The sequence below is a fragment of the Bemisia tabaci genome, chromosome 10 (genome assembly GCF_918797505.1).
Source record: "Bemisia tabaci chromosome 10, PGI_BMITA_v3".
Lineage (NCBI taxonomy): Eukaryota > Metazoa > Arthropoda > Insecta > Hemiptera > Aleyrodidae > Bemisia > Bemisia tabaci.
Genome location: NC_092802.1, coordinates 18,253 through 42,237, shown reverse-complemented (window position 1 = coordinate 42,237; position 23,985 = coordinate 18,253). Strand labels below are relative to the sequence as shown.

Here is a 23,985-nt window from a genome sequence, read left to right as displayed (position 1 = left end):
AAAAAGAAGAAAAAAAATTAAATTTCATCATTTTTAGGCGCCTGAAGGTTCCTGGAGTAAAAAACCTTTGAAAAAATGTGTGTGTGTGTATTCGTCCTTCAGGCGTCCCCCAAATCTGTGTACAGCCATATCTCAAAATCTATTGGTTCAACTTCACTCAGGAAATGTGCGTGGAAGAACATATCTATTCTCCATAGTAAGTTGGATAATTTTTTTTACAAATTTTTCCAAGAATCCGTGATTTACCGAAGGCAAATTGGTAACGCCTGAAGGTTCAAACGGCATTTTTCCGGCAGAGCAGTCCATCTTGGGGAAAAAAAGAAATTGGAGATGTTGCATGTGTGAGGAATTTGCGATTTGACTGTTGATTCTTTTGCAAAAGTACGCGAGAAACACGATGGTGCCACTGGTTTTCCCTGAAATCAACTCCCAAGCTCAAAAAATGCTCTCAAGTTGAGGCCAAAATGTAGGGGATATCCCACGCTACCCTGAGAGTCCACCACTACATCAAGAAGAACTCTCCATGCTAAGATAGGAAGCAAATACATTAGCAGGGTTGCCGTGTTCTTAGTTTTGGAGTCCCCAATAAAGAGGCAACCCTGTCAATGTATTTTCTCCCTAGCTTTGCATGAAGAATACTTCTTGATGTAGAGGTGGACTCTCAGGATAGCTTGAGATATCCCCTCCATCACGCTCTTAACTTTGAGAGCTTTTTTTTAACTTGGGAGTTGATTTCAGAGAAAACCAGTGGCACCATCTTGTTTCTCGCGAACTTTTACATAGGAATCAACAGCCAAATCGCAAATACTTCCTACGTGCAAAATCTCCATTCCCCGAGACAAAAATCCACGAAATGGCATGTTAGCGAACTCACCTACTTGTGAATTGACGCGATCGATGAAGTTGGAGGTTTCATCCCTTCTGACGGGGGTGGCGGGGAGCGGGGGTGGCGCGGGGGCGATTTGGGGCTTGGCGGGGATGCAGCAGGTGAAGAGCCAGTCGGTGACGAGATCCATGTGCCCGTGGGAGCCCTGGCCCTTGCTCCGCCCGCAGCCGCCCTCCAGGCTCCCGCCGACCAGCCAGCATGCCAGTGAGAACGTGCACGAGTGGAGGTGCCCGCGGAACACGCACGTGTCCGGGTAGCCCAGCAGCGACGACAGCAGTCCTCCGTCTGAAACAAACGTTCAAGTCTAGATCAGCGGGTCTCGGTCTCTTGCAAACTTTAGATGGACCAGAGGTGACTATTCTGCCAAATCTATACTCTTTATGGACGTATTTCTATCAAAAAGCACTATGTGGAGGGGGAAAGATGAGGTGTGCTCGTTAGTGCTTCGACTTTAAGAAAGAATGGGAAAATATAAAGCGCCAGTGACGAAGCCGCTGCGCCGTCGCCGTCTCCGTGGACTAACTCATGAGCCCGGTCCACAAGGCACTAGATACATGCCCACGGCTCATGGGTGCTGCACTTAGTTGGCTCACAGTTCCACTTGCTGAATTAGAGAAGCGGCATTTCACGTTCTGTCAAACGGCAGTATGTGCACAGTGCATGAGCCGTGGTCATGTTCTAGAGCCTTGTGGACAGGGCTCATGAGTTAGTCCACGGCGACGGCGACGGCGACGGCGCAGCGGCTTCGTCACCGGCGCTTTATATTTTCCCATTCATTCTTATGGCCGGAGCACTAACGAGCACACCCCATCTTTTCCCCTGCACATAGTTATCTTTGATAGAAATACGCCCGTATAAAAGGTGAGTTCAGGTGGCCGTTTTTATGGTGGCCTCTTCAAAGGGTTGGGCCGCGTAGGTAGCTGTCAGGGGACGTACCCCTAATTGCTGAAAACCCCTGTCAACCCATACCTTGGTAAAAATTGTGAAAGTCTCAAATTCACGATCCGCGTGAGAAAAGAGCCTGGGGTATCAATACTGCCGTGCTAAGGGAAAAAGCTGTATGAAAATCCGGATGTTGCCAAATTTTGCCTTTTATGAAAGTTTTCCCTTGAAATTTTATAATATTTTAGATCGAATTTCGAACAAAAGTGTCCGAAAAATTTGAAGAAAATTATTCAGAATTTTGCCGGTAAATTCGCGGTTTTTATCGAAAGAAATCTGGCAACGCCTAAAGGCTCATACGACATTTTTCCCTAGCAAAGCAGAATAAGTTCCTTTTGGGGGCGACCCTGAATTTTCTCCATTCATTGACTTTCTGCTCATTGAGAGTATATTCTCTCATTCTAATAAAATCATTTTTAAGACGCTCGATGGACGAGGCAAGGAAGGGGAGTAAGACGGTCGATGGGTAGGAATGAGGAAGGGGAGTTCAAAGGACAGAGTTTTAAAAGAGTGGATCTTCATTTTCAGAGCCTTTGTTCAGTCATGGACAGTATTATGTGGCCCTGTCAAGGTCGACCTCCAAAAAAGGAATACAAATTCAGGGTTAAAGAGAAAGTCGGCGGGAAATTTTTCTTTAAAACATCGTTTCGTCATTCAATTACAATTATTTGCTCAATATAACCGCCAACGGACGATTTCGACGACTTCACTGGCCGTGAAGCAGCCTCTGTGGGCGCGCAGCGCCCCGCGGGTTGGACCGCATAGCGGCCAGTGTCGTTCTCGTCACACGCAGTTCCTCAGTTGAGAACTTAAAAATAACATAAAAATAAAATTTTTCCGGTACTCACGTGCGGTGATTTTAGTGGCTCTGGTGCTAGCACCTAGAGCTGCTATTCCAGTCGGTCTCTGCAGTGGATGTTACCAATGGTACATCTACCATTGGTTAGAGCGCGCGTTGGTAGACGGGAATCGTTGCCATTTTCGGCTGTGGACCTTGCCATGATATTATTTTAATTCATTGTTTTTTCTTGTGAGCGAATGATATGTTGTGTAGTGTATTTTTGGAATCATGGTGATACTGTCGATAATTCAAAACTGGTCTGTGCTTTAATCTCGGATTGAAAAAAATGAACTTAACGTTTAAAATCTGAATTTTCAAAACGACAAGTTTTCGCGCTTTGTTGGAAGAATGCCGTGGTTGGAGCCTCCTAGTCGTACTACTTCATGGACGGATTCGTCCCTAGCGGCGTTGTTGTGTATTAATGCCTAAAATGCTAAGTCGGGCGGGTCCTGTTCACTCGATTTTCGTGAAATTCGATATTCGGTGGTATTTTTCAACGGGAAACTCGAATTTTCGGTCAGATTTTCAGAATTTCAAAATCCAGGATGGCGGCCGTGGCCTAAAATGCTAAGTCGGCTCCTGTTCACTCGATTTTCGTGAGACTCGGTATCCGGCGATATTTTCCAACGGGAAACTCGAAATTTTGGTCAGATTTTCAATATTTCAAAATCCAAGATAGCGACCATGGCCTAAAATGCTAAGTCGGCTCCTGTTTGATCGATTTTCGTGAAACTAGGTATCCGGATGCATTTTTCAACGGGAAACTCGATTTTTTGGTCAGATTTTCAAAATTTCATAATCCAAGATGGCGGCCGTGGCTTAAAATGCTAGGTCTGCTGATTGTGGATGAGGAAAAAGATAACATAATCGCCACTATTCACCATACTTCGTTAAAAAAAGTAAATTCGTTCTTTTAAAAGTCAATAGCTATAAGGGGTGGCTCGCGGAACGAGTCGCAAGTTCATCACGGTGCGTTTTAAACAATTTTAATGCGGTCAACATACCACCCGCGATTTTTTTGCGGAAATGTCAACTAGAAGGCCTACTGATTGAGGAACAACAAACCGCGAAATCTGTGATGGGGCCGTTTTTGAGAAAATGCGATTTTTCGCTTTTTTGGCGGGAATTTCGGGTCAAGGCGCTGAAAAAGTCAAGTTAGGCTGTTTTTGTAGTTCGTAAATGCATATCCTATACATTTTGAGTCAATCAAGTGCCAGTAGATAGCTATTCGTGCATATTGCCCAAAATTCATATCCTTAAATCCACGACTTTTGGGTTTTTGGGGGGTTAGTCAAGGAGAAATCCGAAAAAAATAGGGTTAACATGGAACAAATTGCTTAACAAACTTTTCCTACGTAAACTTCTTCAGTAGGTCCTATTGAACAACATACCAAAAGTTTACCACGGTTCGCTCCCGGAACACACCCCCAAATTGCCTAAATTTCAAAATGGCGGCCATAATAAGGCCTCTGGGAGTTCGATTTTTTTAAAAATACGCATACAGTGTCATGTGAGGTGTCAATTCCTATGTAATTTTGGTCGTAGATTTCAAATATGAAGTCAAAAAAGTCCCTTGATCAAAAGGGGGTACCCCAAATCCAAGATGGCAGCCAATTTTGAAAGTCAAGAGGGTGGATTTTTAAAAAGTTCGCGTGATAAGGCAAGTGAGGTATCATTTCTTATGTAATTTTGGTCGTAGATTTCATTTATGAAGTCATAAAAGCCCTCAAGTCAAAGGGATTGCTCCAAATGCCAAGATGGCGGCCAGCTTTGAAAGGCAGGAGGGTGAATTTTTGAAATGTTTAGGTACGTGAAATCCCTAGTAAATAGAATCAACCTGACGTCAGGGTATGTTTCATAAACTACCCTGAGTCAGATTGATATCAGCCTGAATTAGTCTGACTCAGGGTAGTTTATGAAACGTCAGGTTGATTCTATTTACTAGGGATGTCACGTAAACATTTCAAAAATTCACCCTCCTGCCTTTCAAAGCTGGCCGCCATCTTGGCATTAGGAGCAATCCCTTTGACTTGAGGGCTTTTATGACTTCATAAATGAAATCTACGACCAAAATTACATAAGAAATGATACCTCACTTGCCTTATCACGCGAACTTTTTAAAAATCCACCCTCTTGACTTTCAAAATTGGCTGCCATCTTGGATTTGGGGTACCCCCTTTTGATCAAGGGACTTTTTTGACTTCATATTTGAAATCTACGACCAAAATTACATAGGAATTGACACCTCACATGACACTGTATGCGTATTTTTAAAAAAATCGAACTCCCAGAGGCCTTATTATGGCCGCCATTTTGAAATTTAGGCAATTTGGGGGTGTGTTCCGGGAGCGAACCGTGGTAAACTTTTGGTATGTTGTTCAATAGGACCTACTGAAGAAGTTTACGTAGGAAAAGTTTGTTAAGCAATTTGTTCCATGTTAACCCTATTTTTTTCGGATTTCTCCTTGACTAACCCCCCAAAAACCCAAAAGTCGTGGATTTAAGGATATGAATTTTGGGCAATATGCACGAATAGCTATCTACTGGCACTTGATTGACTCAAAATGTATAGGATATGCATTTACGAACTACAAAAACAGCCTAACTTGACTTTTTCAGCGCCTTGACCCGAAATTCCCGCCAAAAAAGCGAAAAATCGCATTTTCTCAAAAACGGCCCCATCACAGATTTCGCGGTTTGTTGTTCCTCAATCAGTAGGCCTTCTAGTTGACATTTCCGCAAAAAAATCGCGGGTGGTATGTTGACCGCATTAAAATTGTTTAAAACGCACCGTGCATCGCGAAGCGACGAACTGGGGGTCAAAGGGCACTCCCTGGCTAGGCGTGACAGCTCGCACAGCGAGCTGAACACGGCTAGTAGTTTATATATGTCTTGGATATGAGCATCCCAGAGCCGCTCTCCAGCGGCAGTGCGCTGGAGTTATTGCTTGTTTTTTCTTACACGAGACGCGCCTCCAGCATACCGAATTTCACGAAATCCTGATCATTTTCTGATTTTCGGCGAGAATTGGGCGCTCCCAGACTATCCAGAGTGGAGGGCTCTGTCCTGCCCAAGCCCTTGTCTCGTGCGCAGAGTCCACTTTCAATCAACCTACTTGCTCCATTTCGTGCTGCCTCGCGTCGCGGTTGCCCGGTTTCTGCGAGCTCCCAGCGGTAGCGCTACCTTGAACGGGAGGGAGGTCGCCGGGTCCCCTCAGGGTCTCGGCCCGCCGCGCAGTGGCCAGTAGTGAAACTCGAAGGAGCGCGCGGAAACATTTCCGGCTAACCCAACAGACAGCTTGAAATAGTGGTATTTTTTTACTCGTGATTTGATAGACTGAAAATAACAGTTACGGGTTCTGTAGACATACCGTCAATTCCGGGCTCAGAGGCCGAAAGTTTCGAGTGTTATCCCTAGTAGCACGATTAGTGTTTAAAATGTTTCAAAAATGTGTCACTGAAATCAAAAAACATTGTCAACACATTTCATCGAAACATTTTAAACACGTTCAAAATGTTTTCATTCAGTTTTTAACACGTTTCAGACACTTCTCTATGTCACCCCAAATTTTTGTCAAACTGACACCCTATGCAGATGTTTCTGATACCTATTGAGGATGTAGCAAAGTTTCACTGATACGTTTCAGGAACATTTCTGAAACATATTTTTAAAGGAAAGGTGATTGATGCTCTCACAAAATTGTTTCAGAAACGATTCCAAAACATTTCGATGGTTTTCAAAATATTTCTTACGTTTCATCGAAACATATTAAACACATTCAGAATGTGTTCATTCAGTTTTTAACACGTTTCAGACACTTCTCTATGTCACCCCCAAATTCTTGTGTCGCCTACTCCGTGTGAAGATGTTTCTGAGACCTATTGAGGATGTTTCAAAGTTTCACTGAATCGTTTCAGCAACATTTCTGTAACATGTGTTTGAGAAAATTAGGTTCTGACTGTTCACTATGAAATGTTTTAGAAATGTTTTTCAGAAATTTGTTTCTTCGGGGGTTAACTAGAGGTTAAGTATCAAAAATTTTCAGACATTTGTTTTAATAACTAATGTCGCTGTGGAATTAGAACCATCACAACAGGAATCCCTTGATACCAACCATGCCTGAAGGCTGAATCGTTACACTTCATCATTATCAACCTATCAGAGGGATTAGAACACCTTCACTTTAGAAAAGTATACGTAAAGCACGATGTACGGATTCAATATTCTAGATAATCCATAACTTATGAGCTTTTATGGAGATGAACTCGATTCATACAAGGAATTAAACGTGTTTATAACCTTCACATAATTAAATGTCCAAAAAGTATAGCTTGAGACGAAAAATTAAGCTGAAATTTGGTAAAATTGAGAAACTAAACGTTAACGCCCTCTGGTGGATTCAGTTTGAACCAGGAAAAGTTTTAGAAAGATCCTAGAAATGTTTCTATGTTAATCAATGAAACATTTCTAAAACGTGTCAAAAACATTTTTAAGTGACGTATAAATTCAAACAAAATATTCAAAAAGGTTTTAGAGACATTTTGAAAATGTTTTGAAAAGGATTTTTTGAAACATTTTCAAAATGTGTTCCAAATATTTCAACTAAAACCACCCATTTCAGATGACATTTATAATTTGTTTTGGAAACGTTTTAACAAAGATTAATGAGATGAAGAAGAAATGTTTGGAAAATAATTTTGACTCAGTTCAACGTAACAAAGATCAAACTAGGTCAAAATATTTTAAATTTGTTTCAAAAATGTTTCAGATGAAGTGGTATTTTTCTAAATTCATAAGAAATATTTCTGATATGTTTAAGAAATATTTCTGAAAAATCGCGTAAATTTGTTTTAAATTTGTTTTCAAAACAATTCAAAATTTTGGTAATCACGCATCAAAAAACTGAAAGTAAAACATTTCAAATTTATTTCCAATATATTTTTTAGGTACAAAATTTGGACGTAGGTTTCGGAATAATGTTTCCAAGATAGTTCTGAAACATTTCTATTTTGATTCATTTTTTACAGCCGCAATTTATTTCAAATTTCTTTCTAATATATTTTGATTTTAATTTTTTTAATTTTAAAAAAAAAAACGTTTTTAAAACGGTTCAAATTTGTATCAATGAAACCTCTGCAAAGCTTCGTGTCAATTATATATTTCAAAAATATTTCTGAAACTTTCAGTGAGATGACACAAGTTAGACACCTATGAGATGTTTCTAAAATATTAGTGAAACGGGTTGTGCTACTAGGGTAGAGCTGTAGCTTTGGCAGCTCTGGGTACTAAACCCGGAGCTTTTGGCCTGAACCTGGCACGTTGATTGTTTGTCTAAATAGCACGTCAGTGCGGCTTTCATAGTCGGAGTTTTCTTGTCGGTCCCAAGTAGCATGGGGTTCTATTTTCTGCCTAGCTTTAATTTAGAAATTGTCTATTTTCTAGACAGAAAAATAAAATTGAAAGAAAATAGATGTATAAAATAGAAGTAAGAAAATTATTAAAAAACTTCTATTTTCTGTCTATGTCCCGGAAACTAAATACAAGGAAAACAGACAATTTTGTTGTCTACATTCTGTGTTTTTTCTTTCTGTTTTTCTGAATTTTACATTTCTATGAAACAGATTTAAAAAATATCCAATTTTTCTCTATTTTCCATCAGGTTTTTGGATATCTTTTCTTCAGGAAATAGCCCTATCAATTTTCTAGACGGAGAAGAGATCAATTTTGTAGACAGAAAATAGATCTACTTTCTTTGGTAAATTTTGGACACTTTTGAAGACGCTCACTTTAAATTTTCTGTGTACTTTCCATAATTTTAGCTATTTTTTCTTTATTTTCTAAATTATTTTTATTAATTTTTTTCATCAAATATTTTCACTTTGCTACTTGGGGTGTAGCAAATCATTCCTGCGGGCTGATCATTAAAATTTACGAGTGAAGTTTAATAAAGACTGTCGAAAGTATTAAAAAAAAAAAAAAATGAGCAAAAAAAATGTATGAGTCACTACCCAAAATTCAGTTAACCTTGCAAATGTTGTACTCTCATTTTGATCACCTTAAAATGCAATACATTTGCCCTACACTTTTGCTACTCCTTAAGCACGTGGTCAAAACCACCCTCCTAGTCTATTATTACCTACACCCGCACACACACTATTTACACATTCCAACAAATATGATCGCTCCCTTTTCCCTTGGCTTTTTTGTCCATCCCTTTGTCTATCGATTTAAATAATGAGCTTGGGGAAACAACACATTTTAGAGACTCTGTAAATGCAAGCAATGGAATCAGGCATGGCGAAACTTTCATTTGGAGGTCAACGCTACTTTCGCCTGACGATGATTGATGAACAATTGGACTAAATTTTGCAATTTAGAACTATAAATTCTGGCTCATCTGAAAAAACACTAATGTGGATAGGGAAACTAATGGCACAAATGTTGTTTTTAAACCGGGCAAGAATTTATAGTTCCAAATTGCAAAATGCAGTCCAATTTATATTAAGCATAAAATTCGCTGAATCATGATCAATGAATGTCGAAGTGAGCACTTTTCCGGGCGAGTTTCTGAAAAGTAGGTTGGATTGCCAAACCAAACGCTCTACTATTTTGTCATCAATCATTATGAGGCGAATATGAGCGTTGACTTCCCAAAGAAACTAGGGAAAATAGCAATGCAGGCGTCTCTAAAATATAGCATTTTCCGGGAAAATGCCCAGCAATATGCCCTGGCTGATTGCGACGTGTTTGGGTGGATCCCAGTGAGTACGTTCATTCCGAGATCGGCCCAAAATTTTGTGGGCACTTCCTGATGTGGCCGGGTTTCGGCATTTGCCCGTAATAAATACATTGTCTCTGAACCAATCATATCTACATTCAGTGTTCTCAAAAATGACCAATGAGCAATGGGTCGTTTCAAACTTTTGCCAGAGCGAAAAAAGGAGTGGTGCCTATTTAATGAAAATGACCAAAAAATGACGATTATCGAATTGGGAGGGTGCGAAATTCACCATTAACGTCACCTCTAGCTATGTGTACATATTATCAAACCTCCCGTTTCAAAAAGTATACCAAGACAAAGACGTACTTGAACAAAACCAAAAAGCAAACGAACGTAGACACCAACAAAAACAACAACAATAACAACAAGACCAACAAGAAGAAGAAGAAGAAAAAGAAAAAGAAGAAGAAAAAGAAGAAGAAGAAGAAGAAAAAGAAGAAGAAGAATAACAACAACAACGACAACGACAAAAACAACGAAAACAACGAAAACAACAAGAACAACAGCAAGAAGAAGACGAAGAAGAAGAAGAAGAAGAACAACAACAACAGGCACAACAACAAAAACAAGAACAAGTACAACAACAACAGCAACAAAAACAATAAGCATAAGAACAAGAACAAGTACAAGAACAACAAGAACAACAACAACAACAACAACAACAACAACAACAAGAACAACAAGAACAAGAACAAGAACAAGAACAACAAGAACAACAACAACAACAACAACAACAACAACAACAACAACAACAACAACAACAACAACAACAACAACAACAACAACAACAACAACAACAACAACAACAACAACAACAACAACAACAACAACAAACGTTTCACAAAAAAAGTCCCGGTTTGCCCGGTAAATCTGACTAATATTGAAAAAAATATGGTAACATCCGAGGGATTATGCGGCATTTTACGTTAGCACTGCAGTATTCCTCTGCAACAGGAACCTAAATTTCGGAATGAATATATAAAGAGCTCCAGCGTGCGAGCTCTCGTTCGCAGTTGCTCGTTTTTATTGTGCGCTCTCTTCGCGTGCCCCATAACTGAGGGCAAGTGCGGCGGGAGGGGAACCCCCGGGACATCCGGCGAGTAAAAGTGAAACGGCTATTTATGAACTTGATTATTATTTACACTCCCATGTTCACATCTTAGATCTGCGGCTTTGGCTACATTGTTGTAAAATTAAATGAGCAATTCGATACTTTATGACTGGTGTAGGTAGTCAGCCATGAGAATCAAAGTGGCTTTTCTTCCATAGCCTTCAAAGACTACAAAATAGGAAAAAGTGAAAGCATACACGGAAAAAAGTTGTTGGGATTATCCCCTAAAATTATGTGGTACTACTCCAATTTATTGGATAGTATGGACATTTCCAATTAATTGAACGTATTTTTGTTAAACGGAACTATGCGCCAAATTGAGTTCCTTTTGAAGATTTTAGAGTCCCGGATAGCGCGTTCTATCAAATGGAACTAAGCGCCATGGAAAAGCATTGCGAGTATAGGACGGAACGAGCATCGCGTTCCGCAACACCCGCCAATCCAAGCCCCCTCTCCCTTCCTCCCCCGATGGCGCTTAGATCCGTTTGATAGAAAATACGTCCAATTGTGGTGGCAATTAACATTTTAATCGGTAACCTAGTTTAGGGGGGTATTACCACAATTAACTGGAAATATCCATATCATTCAAGAACCCTGAGGTAGAAGGGTTGTTGAATGATACCGGGTAGAAACACTTTATTCTGTGCAAATACATCCTAGTGAGGGCGCGGATTTTTTTAAGCGATCATGCTGTTAACGAATTGGACACGATGTGGTAGTTTTTTTCTTGAGATGGGCGTCTTTTGACATGCTCCCAGTGTTGTGTAAGACGCAGCCGCCGAAGGACATTTTATAGATCTGTTTCTGCTAAAAGAAATTACATCGCACGCAAACCTTATATGCGCATAGTTCCGTTTAGTATAAGAAAATCCAAATGTCTTAAAGACCCTTTCGGTTTCATGGCAAGTGAAAGTCAGGGTATTCTTTCAAAGAACAACTGAATGAGACTGAAGCAATCGAGAGGTACCGAAATTATGAACTTTCTTTTTAAAAAAACGCACAACCAATATAAAAACACCGCGTGCATCCTGGACTTCTTTGGAAAAATGAGCACGTGACATTTGTTGTCATCGATGCTAAAAATCAAGATAAATGTGCACTTATACAGGGTTATCCAAAAGTCACTGACCACCCCTGTAACTTTTTTCCAAATTGAGATAGAAGGTTGAAACTTTGGGAATGTTCCTCGGTCTAAGGTAGCAACTTTTTGGTTCCCCCAAAATTTTGGGGGGCGGCCCCCCTTAAGGGGGGCGGGGGCTAACTTTTTTTTTTCAAATGGCAACCCCCCCTTTGTGATACCTCATTCGAAAGATAATAAAAAAAGAAAATTTTTGGCGCAAACCGCAGGTCAAAATGTTCATTTTTGACAAAATGGCGGCTGGTCAAAGTTCAAAATGGCCGAAATTTGGCATCTCCGTTGTTTATTGACGGATTGGTGTGAAACTCGCAATCCTCGGGTTTTTCGAGGTGAGAAAAACGATTCTGGCATTGGATTTCCAGAAAAGTCAGTCCTTTTCAAAATGGCGGCGGTCAAAATGGCGGCCTCGAGCGGGAAGTGGATATTTAGGCTGCATGCGTTGGATTTGCATGAAACTTGGTATCTGTGGGTATTTCGGCACGAGAAGAACGAATCTTTCATAGGATATCTGAAATTTTGACAAATTCCAGAATGGCGGCGAAAAAAGGCGGGAAATCAGTTTTACGGCTGTTTACCGATGCGTTAGCATGAAATTATTTGATATTTCAAGAATCTAATGAAAGATTCCTTTTTAACCAGCCAAACTCCGCCAGGATATCGAATTTCATGCAAATCCATTGGTAAACAGCCGTAAAACTGATTTCCCGCCTTTTTTCGCCGCCATTCTGGAATTTGTCAAAATTTCAGATATCCTATGAAAGATTCGTTCTTCTCGTGCCGAAATACCCACAGATACCAAGTTTCATGCAAATCCAACGCATGCAGCCTAAATATCCACTTCCCGCTCGAGGCCGCCATTTTGACCGCCGCCATTTTGAAAAGGACTGACTTTTCTGGAAATCCAATGCCAGAATCGTTTTTCTCACCTCGAAAAACCCGAGGATTGCGAGTTTCACACCAATCCGTCAATAAACAACGGAGATGCCAAATTTCGGCCATTTTGAACTTTGACCAGCCGCCATTTTGTCAAAAATGAACATTTTGACCTGCGGTTTGCGCCAAAAATTTTCTTTTTTTTTTATCTTTCGAATGAGGTATCACAAAGGGGGGGTTGCCATTTGAAAAAAAAAAGTTAGCCCCCGCCCCCCTTAAGGGGGGCCGCCCCCCAAAATTTTGGGGGAACCAAAAAGTTGCTATCTTAGACCGAGGAACATTCCCAAAGTTTCAACCTTCTATCTCAATTTGGAAAAAAGTTACAGGGGTGGTCAGTGACTTTTGGATAACCCTGTATAAGGAATAGCAAAAGCTTGCAAACTTTTACGAAGAATCCTTTTATACGTGATCAAAGAATTATTTCGTCTACAGTTCGCAAAATTATCAGAATTTAAGTGAGAATTTTTGACTGCGTTCTTCGGTATTTAACAAAATGCCTGATTTGACTAATGCTTGCGACGTATAACCAACGATCTAGAAACTATACCTAGATAGAGGGATCCTATGCTACGCCAACAATTAAATTCGGAATACACTAGGAGCAACAATTAGGTTAGGACGAAGATAGTCAGTTTCTTTGGCCTCTTATGGGACTGTTGCTGAATACGGACTTATATCAAATTTAGAGCCAACCATTTGAAAATCTGTGTTCACATTTGGAACTTAGCCATTCTCCAAGCGAGTTTCCGATGCAAATTTCAATGCTGAATCATTTATTGTAAAAACTCCCGTATGAGATACCGTACATTTGAAGTTATGAGGAAGATAGCAATTGGCCATGCCTTCCTACTCCCCGCCCGCCTATCGAACGACCGCTCCATGTGTGTCAAATTTTTTCGTAGGCCACCACCAATCTACAGTTTCTATATCGTTGGACACAACATGCACTTTAATGGAAGGCCCATGAGCCCCAATGGAGATGTTGCATGTGTGAGGGATTTGCGATTTGACTGTTGATTCTTACGTAAAAGTTCGCGAGAAACACGATGGTGCCACTAGTTTTCTCTCCGAAATCAACTCCCAAGCTCAAAAAAAGCTCTCAAGTTGAGGCCAAAATGTAGGGAATATCCCACGCTATCCTGAGAGTACACCTCTTCATCAACACAAACTCTCCATGCAAAGATGGGGAGCAAATACATTGACAGGGTTGTCTGATTTCAGTGTTAGAGTCCCCAAATAAGGGTGGCAGCCCTGTCCATATATTTGCTCCCCATCTTTGGATGGAGAGTTTGTCTTGATGTAGAGGTGGACTCTCAGATCAGGATAGCGTGGGATATCCCCTCCATTTTGGCCTCAACTTGAGAGCTTTTTTTGAGCTTGGGAGTTGATTTCCGAGAAAACCAGTGGCACCATCGTGTTTCTCGCAAAATTTCACATAAGTATCAACAGTCAAATCGCAAATTCCTTACACATGCAACATCTCCATTTTCGGTTACTTTCAGCAACTGACTCTACCTGAGCTGTCGTGAAGGTTCCCACCCGCGCTTGACGAATCTCGAGAGAGGGCGTCCCGTCCGGGCATCCAGCGATCGCGCGCGAAAAACCCCCTCGTCCAACGTCCATCTTCATCTGGTGAGCGGTAGCGGCGGCGGCGGTGGTGGCGGCGGACGGGACGGGTTCTCACGGGCTGGATGTCCCGCTCGGAAGTAGGTAACCGAGTCAGCGGTCGCGTCCTTTTGATATCACTCTCCGTTGCGGTGATATCACTCTCGTCGGCCGAAACCGGAGCGGGCGGGGCGGGGCGGAGGGGAGCGGTGAATCTTAAACAGCCGGTTTGTCACAGGGCCGCTGCTCCGCGTCGAGCATCCCGTATGTGTATCATTTGCGGGTTTTCGTCGCTCGGTCCGATGCGATGCGATCGCCGTCACGTCACGTCGCCAGCCGCGCCGCGCCGTCAGAGCGGTAAGCTCTACTTATGGCCGCCGGTTGCCACGTCGGGGCGTTAAAAGCTCCCGGTGAAAGCGCCAAGTTTTGTCCCGACCGCTTCGCTTCGCGGGAGTGAGTGATTGGATCAGCAGGTCGCGAGCCGAGATGGTATAAGCTGACCAGAGACAATATAGATCCCGTTAGCGCGCCGGGTTGAAAAAATGCATTTTCTCTCAAGCTGACCGGCGACAGAAAACCTTGTCAACCCTACGAGGATCGTAATCATATTTTATCCACTGGACTTTCTTTATTTCCTTACCACGTGGTTCAAGAAAATTGAACCCAAGTTGAGACATATGAACGTATTTGAATCGAAAGGAAGTACATTCATTCCGACATGAGCTCTATCATGTCAGTATTTCTCATGGATCTCGAGGTTCGTGTCAGAATGGATAGTTTCTTATTTCGACTTGAATAGTCTATTTTTGCTCTGGAGCAGATGTCTGTCACGAGGTGCATAAAAAGTACCTACTGTCGTGAGACGCCAACTGCAGGGGTGGTGAAATGCTCCTCTGTTCATTTCGTTTTTTCGCATATTTTTAACTATTTATGTCTTCATCCTAGAAAATGTACATTGTTTTAGTATTGCACAATGCACATATTCTTAAACTGAATTCTTAAGGGGAAAAAAGAAAAAAGAAAATAAATAAGGTCTATTGATAATTATATGTTTATCCGTCGTGCTTTTATATCCGGAGGATCCGGGGGAGGAGGGCCGGTGGCCAAAGCTATCGGTATGTGAGTGACAACAAACCACAATCGTTTGGACACGCTAAAAGGAACTATGTGCTATGTGCATAGGATTTGCGTGGAACATAGCTCCTTTTAGCATAAATACGTCCGTTTTATCTTCAGTGAACACCTGTTTGTGTTAGAAAGTGACAGTCTCGTTCATCAGTGCCGTCCCCAGCTATTGAAGTAAATATACAACCAACTGGAATGACGAGTGCTGGATGAATTCCACACATACCTACCTTAAAAACATAAGCTTTTAGTTATTCGGGTTTTAAAAAGCCATGCGTTGTACCGTAGAACTGTCTATCATATGCCTGCTTCACACTATCAAAGCTAGCCATCAAAACATCAAGGTCAGGTGTTGTGATTGGCTAATTCGATGACTTGGACCAATCACAGCACTATTTTGATAGTGTGACACAGGACATACTCTACAGCCCAACATGTTGATCGTCTCCATCTTGTTGGTTAGGCAAAAATAGATCCTGCACCGTCAAGTTATACTTTCCTACCCTATCGTTAAAGTCTCTCAATATTTTAAAACGCCAAGCTGGTATTTTTTCCTGCGAATAAAGGTTGAAAACTGTTAAGTCGACAGGACTAGAATGCAACGATCCCTTGCAGTTTAAAGTGCAGTGATTTTTTAGTCGGTATAAATGTAAATTTTTCATCCAGCAAATTTTTTGTGCGTGATTTTGATAGAGGAACTTTTTTTTGTCCAAAGATTGAAAACATTTCCATTATACTTTTTCATAACATTACTCCAAGACCTTTGGCTTAGTTTCGAAGTTTTATCTTGTGGTTAGGGGGCACACCCCCTGACTACTCTTTGGTCCAACCCCACCAAAGCGCATCGTGCCTCAGACATGATGTGTTACGCGATTCTCGAATATTCTCATATTATTGAGCAAGATAAGGCTAATCTTCAGTAGAGTTCTAAGTTGGGTCTTCTCATGTTTTTTCCTCATGCTGATTAAAAATAGCCAATTTTTCGATGCCCCTACTGTAAATAACTCATGAAGGAAAATTTGCCTTTTTTCTTCTTTGAACTAGGGGGTAACACCCACTGACTGATATGCAGTCCAGCCCCCCCTCCCCCCCCCTCCCCAAGAGTCTTGCCTCTCAGACATTACGTTACTCTTATGATATCATATTATGGAGTAACATATGCAATTGAGGACATTACATGAGATATCATACTCAAAGTAAAAAAAACAGGCAAATTTTTTCTCAAAATTAAATTACAGGAAACGAATTAAACAGTTACTTACGTTAAGCTTTTTTTTAGGAGAAAAAACACGTGGAGGTCAAACTTAAGGCAGAAAATACTACCTTAGTCTCTGTATACATCTTCATACTAAGCCCAAGTCTCTAAGAAATGACATTAATACGGGAGATTTGGCACGTAAAAACTTTCCTCGGGCATTTAAATTTTTTGAAAAATTTTTGGTCTAACAAAGGCCTCTACGAACGTGCGTACATCCTTTTAAATGTTTCTGTTGGTCTATCAATAAAAAATCTAACAAACATCGGACCTCATCAAATGATCCAAAAATTGTATTACTTCATGCTTTGTGTTATACATAAAGCTCAGGCCAAGTATGATATTGAATGGCAAATTTTATGATGTCTCCTTCAGCTGCTCGTGAAAAATTACAGTTGTGAATGAAATTGTGTACTCACTATCGGCACAGACGAGTTGGGAGGCGGCCGCTATGAAAAATAGGACACGACCGTAGCGGCATGCAAGTATTTGCATCGCATCCTGTCGGCAAAAATACAAAAAACACACGGCTTTAAATACAAATTGGAACTTTATCAATTTTTTTGCAATCTTATAGATTATTAGTATAAACTCATTGAATTCGCCACATTTTTACCCAAAAAAATGTTTAAACATTTTTTTCACATGAAAGGAAACAAATTGTTTTTGATTTGAATTTTAATTTACGTAACTTACACAAAAAAGATACACATTTTTTAACCTTTGACATCTATACGAAAAAACAAACGAAACACGATGTTTTGCTCGCGTTGATTTAAAGAGGTGTATTTTGGCGTAACTTTCGTGGTGGAATTCAGAAGCAACTTTGAACTGAGAATCACCCATATTTCACCAGAGACAACCAGAATACACTAGAGATAGCCGAACTACATCAAAATTGCCTAATTTTAAGTCGCACTTCATTTTCTATGCTTCTTTTTTTTATCCAGCTCTTGAGCCCATGTGGGCTTGGGCCTCCATGACAATGCCTTGCCACTGCACCCTTTTCTGTATTCTAGGTGGCAGTAGCTACTCCGGCCCAATCCTAAAAATTCCGCCTAAGAATTGACGAAAAAAAAAAAAAAAAAAAAAAAAAAAAAAAAGGCGGGTGGCTGCTGCTTAACTAGTTATACACGAAGAAACTTGATCGGGCTTTTCTGCACAGTTTGCGGTCCATTTAACTCTCCTGCTAATTAGGTCGTAAAGTAAAGCCCGAAACCCCTATAATATTTGGGTAGAATATGCTCAGCTCTACTAGTAACGCCCTCGTTTTTTGAATTTAGTTAAATATTAAAAAAAAGTTATTAAGCTTTAACGACAAATTTTGGACCCCAAAATATGACGATGATGGAATTGTTGAGCAGATACGGGGGCCCGCGAAACGGTCGGCCGCGGGACGACCATCGCCTCGACTCAACCGAACTACAGCTATAACCGTAGAAAATAACCCTATAAAACTATTGATATTTGGAATCTGTGGTTTACGATGCAATCTGCTTTTTTTGCAGAATTGAAAGTAATGAGGTATAAGGGAGAAGGATTGATAATTACGTCGGTTTATTGACATTTCAATAGTCAACCTGTAGTCATGGCTGTGGAGGTAAGGGTATAGCATGAAACCCATCAAACTGGGTATAATCAGAATCTGTAAACTCCAAGGATCAAACCTTTGAAAAGGTTGCGGACATATATGGACGTCAGAAGGCGAATTAATATAAAGAAGTCGGGTCCGTCAATTCTTCACAAAAAATTTGAATTTGAAAACAACCCGTAGAACCGCGCGGTGGATGGTGAGTGCCGACTCCAGAAGCCACATTTTAGGTTATGTCACTGTTATTATGGCTTTAAATATTTAAATAATAGGAATAAGATAGATTAATCGATATGTGTTTCTATTTTATCATAGCCGAAAATAACTGGATCCATTTCTATATAATCCTTTGATGATTCCCGCACCCTTGAAAAGACTCCGAATCCGAAGGTGTCAATATTTGCGGTTCGATTGCCGCGGCACGGCGCGCCCAAGCGTGTTGCCGATATCAAACGGTCACGTTGTGAAGTTTTTCTGTGCAATCATTACACACGGATCACTTTTCTACCTGTACTAGGAGTGTTTCATTTTATTTTACAGTTTTGCACATTCCTACCCTAAAATTATTATTTGAATAACACAATTGAACGCGAATTGTTTGTTTCTTTATTAATGTCAGCAAAATCGAGCTGGTTCGATAATTAGTCGGCAAAAAATGCAAGAAAAATGTTTAACAAGCTCAAAGTTAGATCAATATAGTGTGTCATAGCCGTCTGATCGAAGACGAACCAACAGAGGGGAACAAAGTGACTGGGACCATCCATAAATTACGTAAGGTACTTAGGGAGGGAGGGGGGTCTCGAACAACCTTACGGTGCCTTCCGAGGGTGAGGGGGAAGTGGAGCAGAGCCTTACGTAAGTTTTTAGCCTATATTTGAAGAGAATACAAAAATCTATTTTTCGTCAGGTTGATGATGAAATTCAAGATGAAATGGACGTATTTCTATCAAACAGAACTATGTGCAGAGAGAAGGGTGGGGTGTGTTCATTAGTGCTCGGGCCATAATAATGAATGAGAAATATGAAGCGCCAGTGACGTCAGCGGCAACGACGATCGGGAAGGCGGTCTTTAACTCATGAGCCCTGTCCACAAGGCTTTAGATACATGCCCACGGCTCATCGGTGCCGCACTAAGTTGGCTCGTAGTTCCGTTTGCTGAATTGGAAAAGCGGGATTTTACGTTCTGTCAAATGGAATTATGTGCACAGTGTATGAGCCGTGCATCTAGAGCCTTGTGGACAGGGTTCATGAGTTAAAAACCACCTTCCCGATCGTCATTTCTCTCGTTGTTGCCGCTGACGTCTCTGGCGCTTTGTATTTTCCATTCATTCTAATAGCCAGAGCACCATCGAGTACACCCCATCTTTCCCTCTGCACATAGTTCTGTTTCATAGAAATACGTCCAAATACAGGAAATCATTACATCAACGATTGCTGACCGATCGGACCATGCTCCTGTCGTTTTTCTTGATTCCCACTTATCCACTTCGTGTGATGATGACTAGTGACTTCGTCCTTGTGTCAACTTTATACTTTTCACTATTCCAAAAACAAAAAAAATCTTCAATTTTGTTCCACGAATTTTTGTTTATTACACTATTTGTATCCTTAATATTTCCTATGAACTTACTTAAGAAAATTAGTTTCACTAACAAGAATTTTGGCCAATAAATTTCATTGTTTTTTTAAAAGAAAACGTAATGCTTAGATCTGCGGTAATTGAAAAAAAAAGGGGGGGGGAAGGATCAGTAGGGGTGCCTTTCGGTACCTAACGAGTGGGGGAGGGGGGAGGTCTAAAAATGGGAAAAAGTGCCGTACGTAATTTAAGGACGGCCCCTGTGATTTCTATCCATAATGTTTTCATGAAATTTTAATTTAAATATGACCTGTTAAATTTTTTTCCAAGAAACTCTATGAAGTAAACTTAACACTCTAAGCGCAAACGATAAGGTTTTTGACGATTTTTTTCTGAAAGTACGCGTAATGCCGTGAATTTTGCCGCCTCATTTGCCTTTCTGCACCTTTCTGAACCGGACTTACGATTTTTTTAAAACTGGCCTTTTTTGAACTTTGACCGAGAATAACTCGAGAACGAAAAGTTGTAGCGACCTCCGGTTTGCGCCAAAAAGTTTCTTTTTGTATTACCTTTCCAATGATGTATCACAAGAGCGGGGTTACCATTTGAACATTTCGAGTTTAGTGTGCGCCACACGCGGGGGGGCGCCCCCCCAAAAAAAAAAAAAATTTGGATGTGCCAAAAAGTAGCTCTTATTGATCTAGGAGCATCCCCAAAATTTCGTTTCGATACAAGCATGCGTTCATAAGTTAGAGGGGGGGGGGGGTAGGGGACTTTCCGCTCACCCTGTATGGATCCATGAGGTCGATGGAGGAAACCGGGGCTCAACATGACACATATTCTGTCTGTCTGATGCGTACATTGTATTCAAACATCGAAGTTCAAAAAACCTTTAATAATACGCAGTGTCGCGCCGGACGATCAACCCGATTGTCCCCTCATCAACGGTTATCGGGTGGAACTGGAATTTCTTTAATCCGATAAAGCGTGACTTGACCCTTTCGTGCCTCGGACAATGCTTACTGTGTTGCCAACCATTCCGCCGGGCATCCTTCAACTGATACACCAAAAAAGGCTTCCGGGGTTTGTTGCAGATATTTGGACGGTCAATGACCAGAGAGCCCCCCCCCCCCCTCTCCCCTCCTCCCACTAAGAGGACGGTATTACAGCAATTGCGCCTTACCGATTTTTTTTAATCCAAATATTTAAAAAACAAACGTTGTAGAATATTTTTGGTCTTGGCTGCATTTGGTCTGTATAGAAGTCTTGAGGTACCATCGAAATCCCTACTATTTTTCTGATGAAACCATCGGTTAAAAAAAATAAAAATAAATCTGTTTTTAAAGAAAACTGGCGTGCAGAATTAACTCTAACTTGAGATCCTAGAAACTCGAACATGACATTATACTTTGACAAAAAACAATACCTCGGCAATGGCAGAATAAAATTCAAAATAGTTTCTCTAACTATAGTTATTCTGAAAACGAGCTTTTTAACGCCATGACTCAGGTTTGGTTTGCCATTTTAAGGCTCTTTTGCTCCGTAAAGAAGTTTTTTGCGGTCTGGTTCCGATTACTCAATTTTAAGTTTTTTGAATCAAGGCCATTTTCGCATAGGTTTTGGAGGTTTTACACGGTTTTGCACTGTGGTCATCGATATAAGATTTTTTACATTACCTACGCAATATGAAGTTGAACATGCTTATTACTTCATCGGGCAATCGTGTGGGTGCTTGTCTTCCTTTCTTGTTCCCGATCTCACTTTCAGACACCCAAGTATAAAAGGAGATCGAGAACAAGAAGGGAAACATAATACAAAATACATACATAATATGCATACGTACATAATATAAGGGGTCAGGAGGGCAAGACGGCAGTTCTAGCTATTTCGAGAAATACGTGTTTAAAACTTTAAAATTACTTAGAGCCTCATGGCGGAAAATAAGTTCAAACTCACATTTTGATGCTTAAAGATTGAATGTTAGTCATAAGTTTTTCACAGAATATTTAAATTGCAATTTTTTCAGAGACTGCAATTAAATTAGCACTTCCGAAAAGTCCAATTTTTCCAAATCATTTTTTTTTTTTTAAATTTTTGCCGATGAATTAACGTAGTATTCCCTTTCCAAGAAGCGGACTACAATTTTTTAACGTTCCTCTCTCAAGTTTCCTCGGGTATCATGGTAAGGGCAATAGGAACTGAGAGTTTAAAGATACAACACTTTTTTTTTTTTGTTGTTTTTGAAAATGGACATTTTCGAAAGCTCCGCTTTACATATGCGCCTTATCCTCGAGGCCCCTAAAATAAAAATAGGATTTGATCGGTTCCGAAGCCGAAAAACGGTATCGTACCGAGAGTAGGCGGCTCCTGTGAGCACATCAGGCGTGGCGTCGATCGGGAAGCGAAAGCCGAAAGCACAACGACAACAACAACAACAACAACAACGACGACGACAACGGGAGCGACGTCTAAGCTTACCGCGGCACACTCACATCACCATGACGATGGAGAAGCTCCGGGCTCGAGGTCCGCGTGCGACCGAGATCCGAAATCGACTGGACCGCGCAGCCGCGCAGCTGGACCGCGGAGCTCGTGACCTGTCCCGTGCCCGCGCTCCCGCGGAGCCTCCGTCCGTCATTGCCCCCTCCGCACACTGCCCATAGAGTACCTTTACACAGAGTGATCCAAGGTCAAACCCTCAGACCTTCAGAGAGTCTTCTATGGGTCAAGATAATATCTGTTATTTTTCTATGGAATTTTTTTGCAAGAGAGTTTTTTAGGAGGTTACAGCTGGAGCACCCACATAGAGAAAGTACGACAAGTCGGTAATTTTGAGGTTAAGCCATGGAGCTTCTCAGAGTACCTTGGTAAAGAGAGTATGGATGTGACTCCACTCAGGTCAAAGGACCCACAGATGGCAGTGCTTTATATTGTTTTGGTTTTTGAGGAAAAAAGGGGTGTTATTGCCAACTTTTGACGGTTATCATCAACCACACTTGCTGCCAACCTAACTATATCCTAGATAATTTTTTTTCGAAAATAGCACACGATTAGCCATTGAACTTTGTCAATACGTCGTAATGATACATTTTAGTAAGTTTCTCGTCGCCATATATATATATATATATATATATATATATATATATATATATATATATATATAAAAAAAAAAAAAAAACAAGCAGTGAACTCCAAACACAATGTGTTGATAAGGCGCGTCATTAACTCGCACATATCAACCCTCTTAGTTTTCATTTACAGAGATTTCAAAATAGGCAAGCAAGCACTACAAGAGAAATCACGATGCAACACTGCGAGGTCAACGACGCATCTTGACGAGACCGTGTATTGTGAATGTAGAAAGCCATTAGAACGAATTTAAGTTTTTTGATCTGCCTCAAGCAAAATCTTATCAGATTCTTGAAGAAAAGTGCTACAGAATAATTTAAGCGAAGAAAGGAAAACATTTGTCGAACTCCTAGAAGATAAAGTCGATTTAAAGGTATTTTGGGGCTAAAATACCCAAATCGCCGGTAGTATAAATCCGTTATATTATTGAAAAGAAATTGACTCGATATAAATGCAATTGCATTAAATACGTCTTGATTTTGTTATTTTAAACGTCTTTCCATGCGAAGAAGTTCAACCATGTCGTTGCTTTATTCATTCATGAATTGAAATTAAGCAATCTACATCCCGAAAATCTATTGATTTGCCGTAAAAAATTGCAGAAACTTGATATTCCAGGTCGATGTACCCACTGGTTGAATTTACGAATCAATTTCGTGAGTGCACATATGTTAAAGTCAATATGTCATTTTGGGTGCATTTATTTTTCAAGCAACAATAAAAAGTAATATCAATCCCAAAAAACCATCAATTTTTTCATATAAAATCGAAAAAATCAAAATATGTCCACTCCCTGACGTGAAGTTAGATTCTTCGTGTGAAAGTGCTTATGCATCGGTATCAGCTTCCATTTAAACCCCGGTTCGATGGCCGAATCGGCTGCCCAAAAAGCAAGCCATTTTTGAAGGGTTCTATGAGAAATTCGTGATATTATCGGCTCTTAGGAAATCACCTCATGGCTAAAACTGGTGGTATAAATGTTTGAGTGCTTAAAATAATCGTATTTAAGAAACTAAGGCATTAAACTATGGAGTACATTTCTGTTTAATAATATAACGGGATTTACTAGTGG

The 23,985-nt window shown here is 40.6% G+C and overlaps 1 protein-coding gene across 2 annotated transcripts in view; it reads right to left on the bottom strand.

Moving 5' to 3' along the window:
- Positions 1–22,900, bottom strand: part of LOC109038309 (trypsin-1) — a 52,759-nt gene extending 29,859 nt beyond the window's left edge. The window contains exons 1-3 of one of the 2 annotated variants that reach the window (XM_019053333.2): positions 22,136–22,900; positions 17,037–17,118; positions 879–1,171 (exon numbers count right to left, since the gene is read on the bottom strand). In XM_019053333.2, the coding sequence (XP_018908878.2) occupies positions 879–1,171; positions 17,037–17,112 (369 nt within the window). In that variant the 5' untranslated portion in view covers positions 17,113–17,118; positions 22,136–22,900. Of the gene's footprint in view, positions 1–874; positions 1,172–17,036; positions 17,119–22,135 lie in introns of both variants that reach the window. The other variant, XM_019053332.2, reaches the window with a different exon arrangement.
- Positions 22,901–23,985: the final 1,085 nt, after the last annotated feature.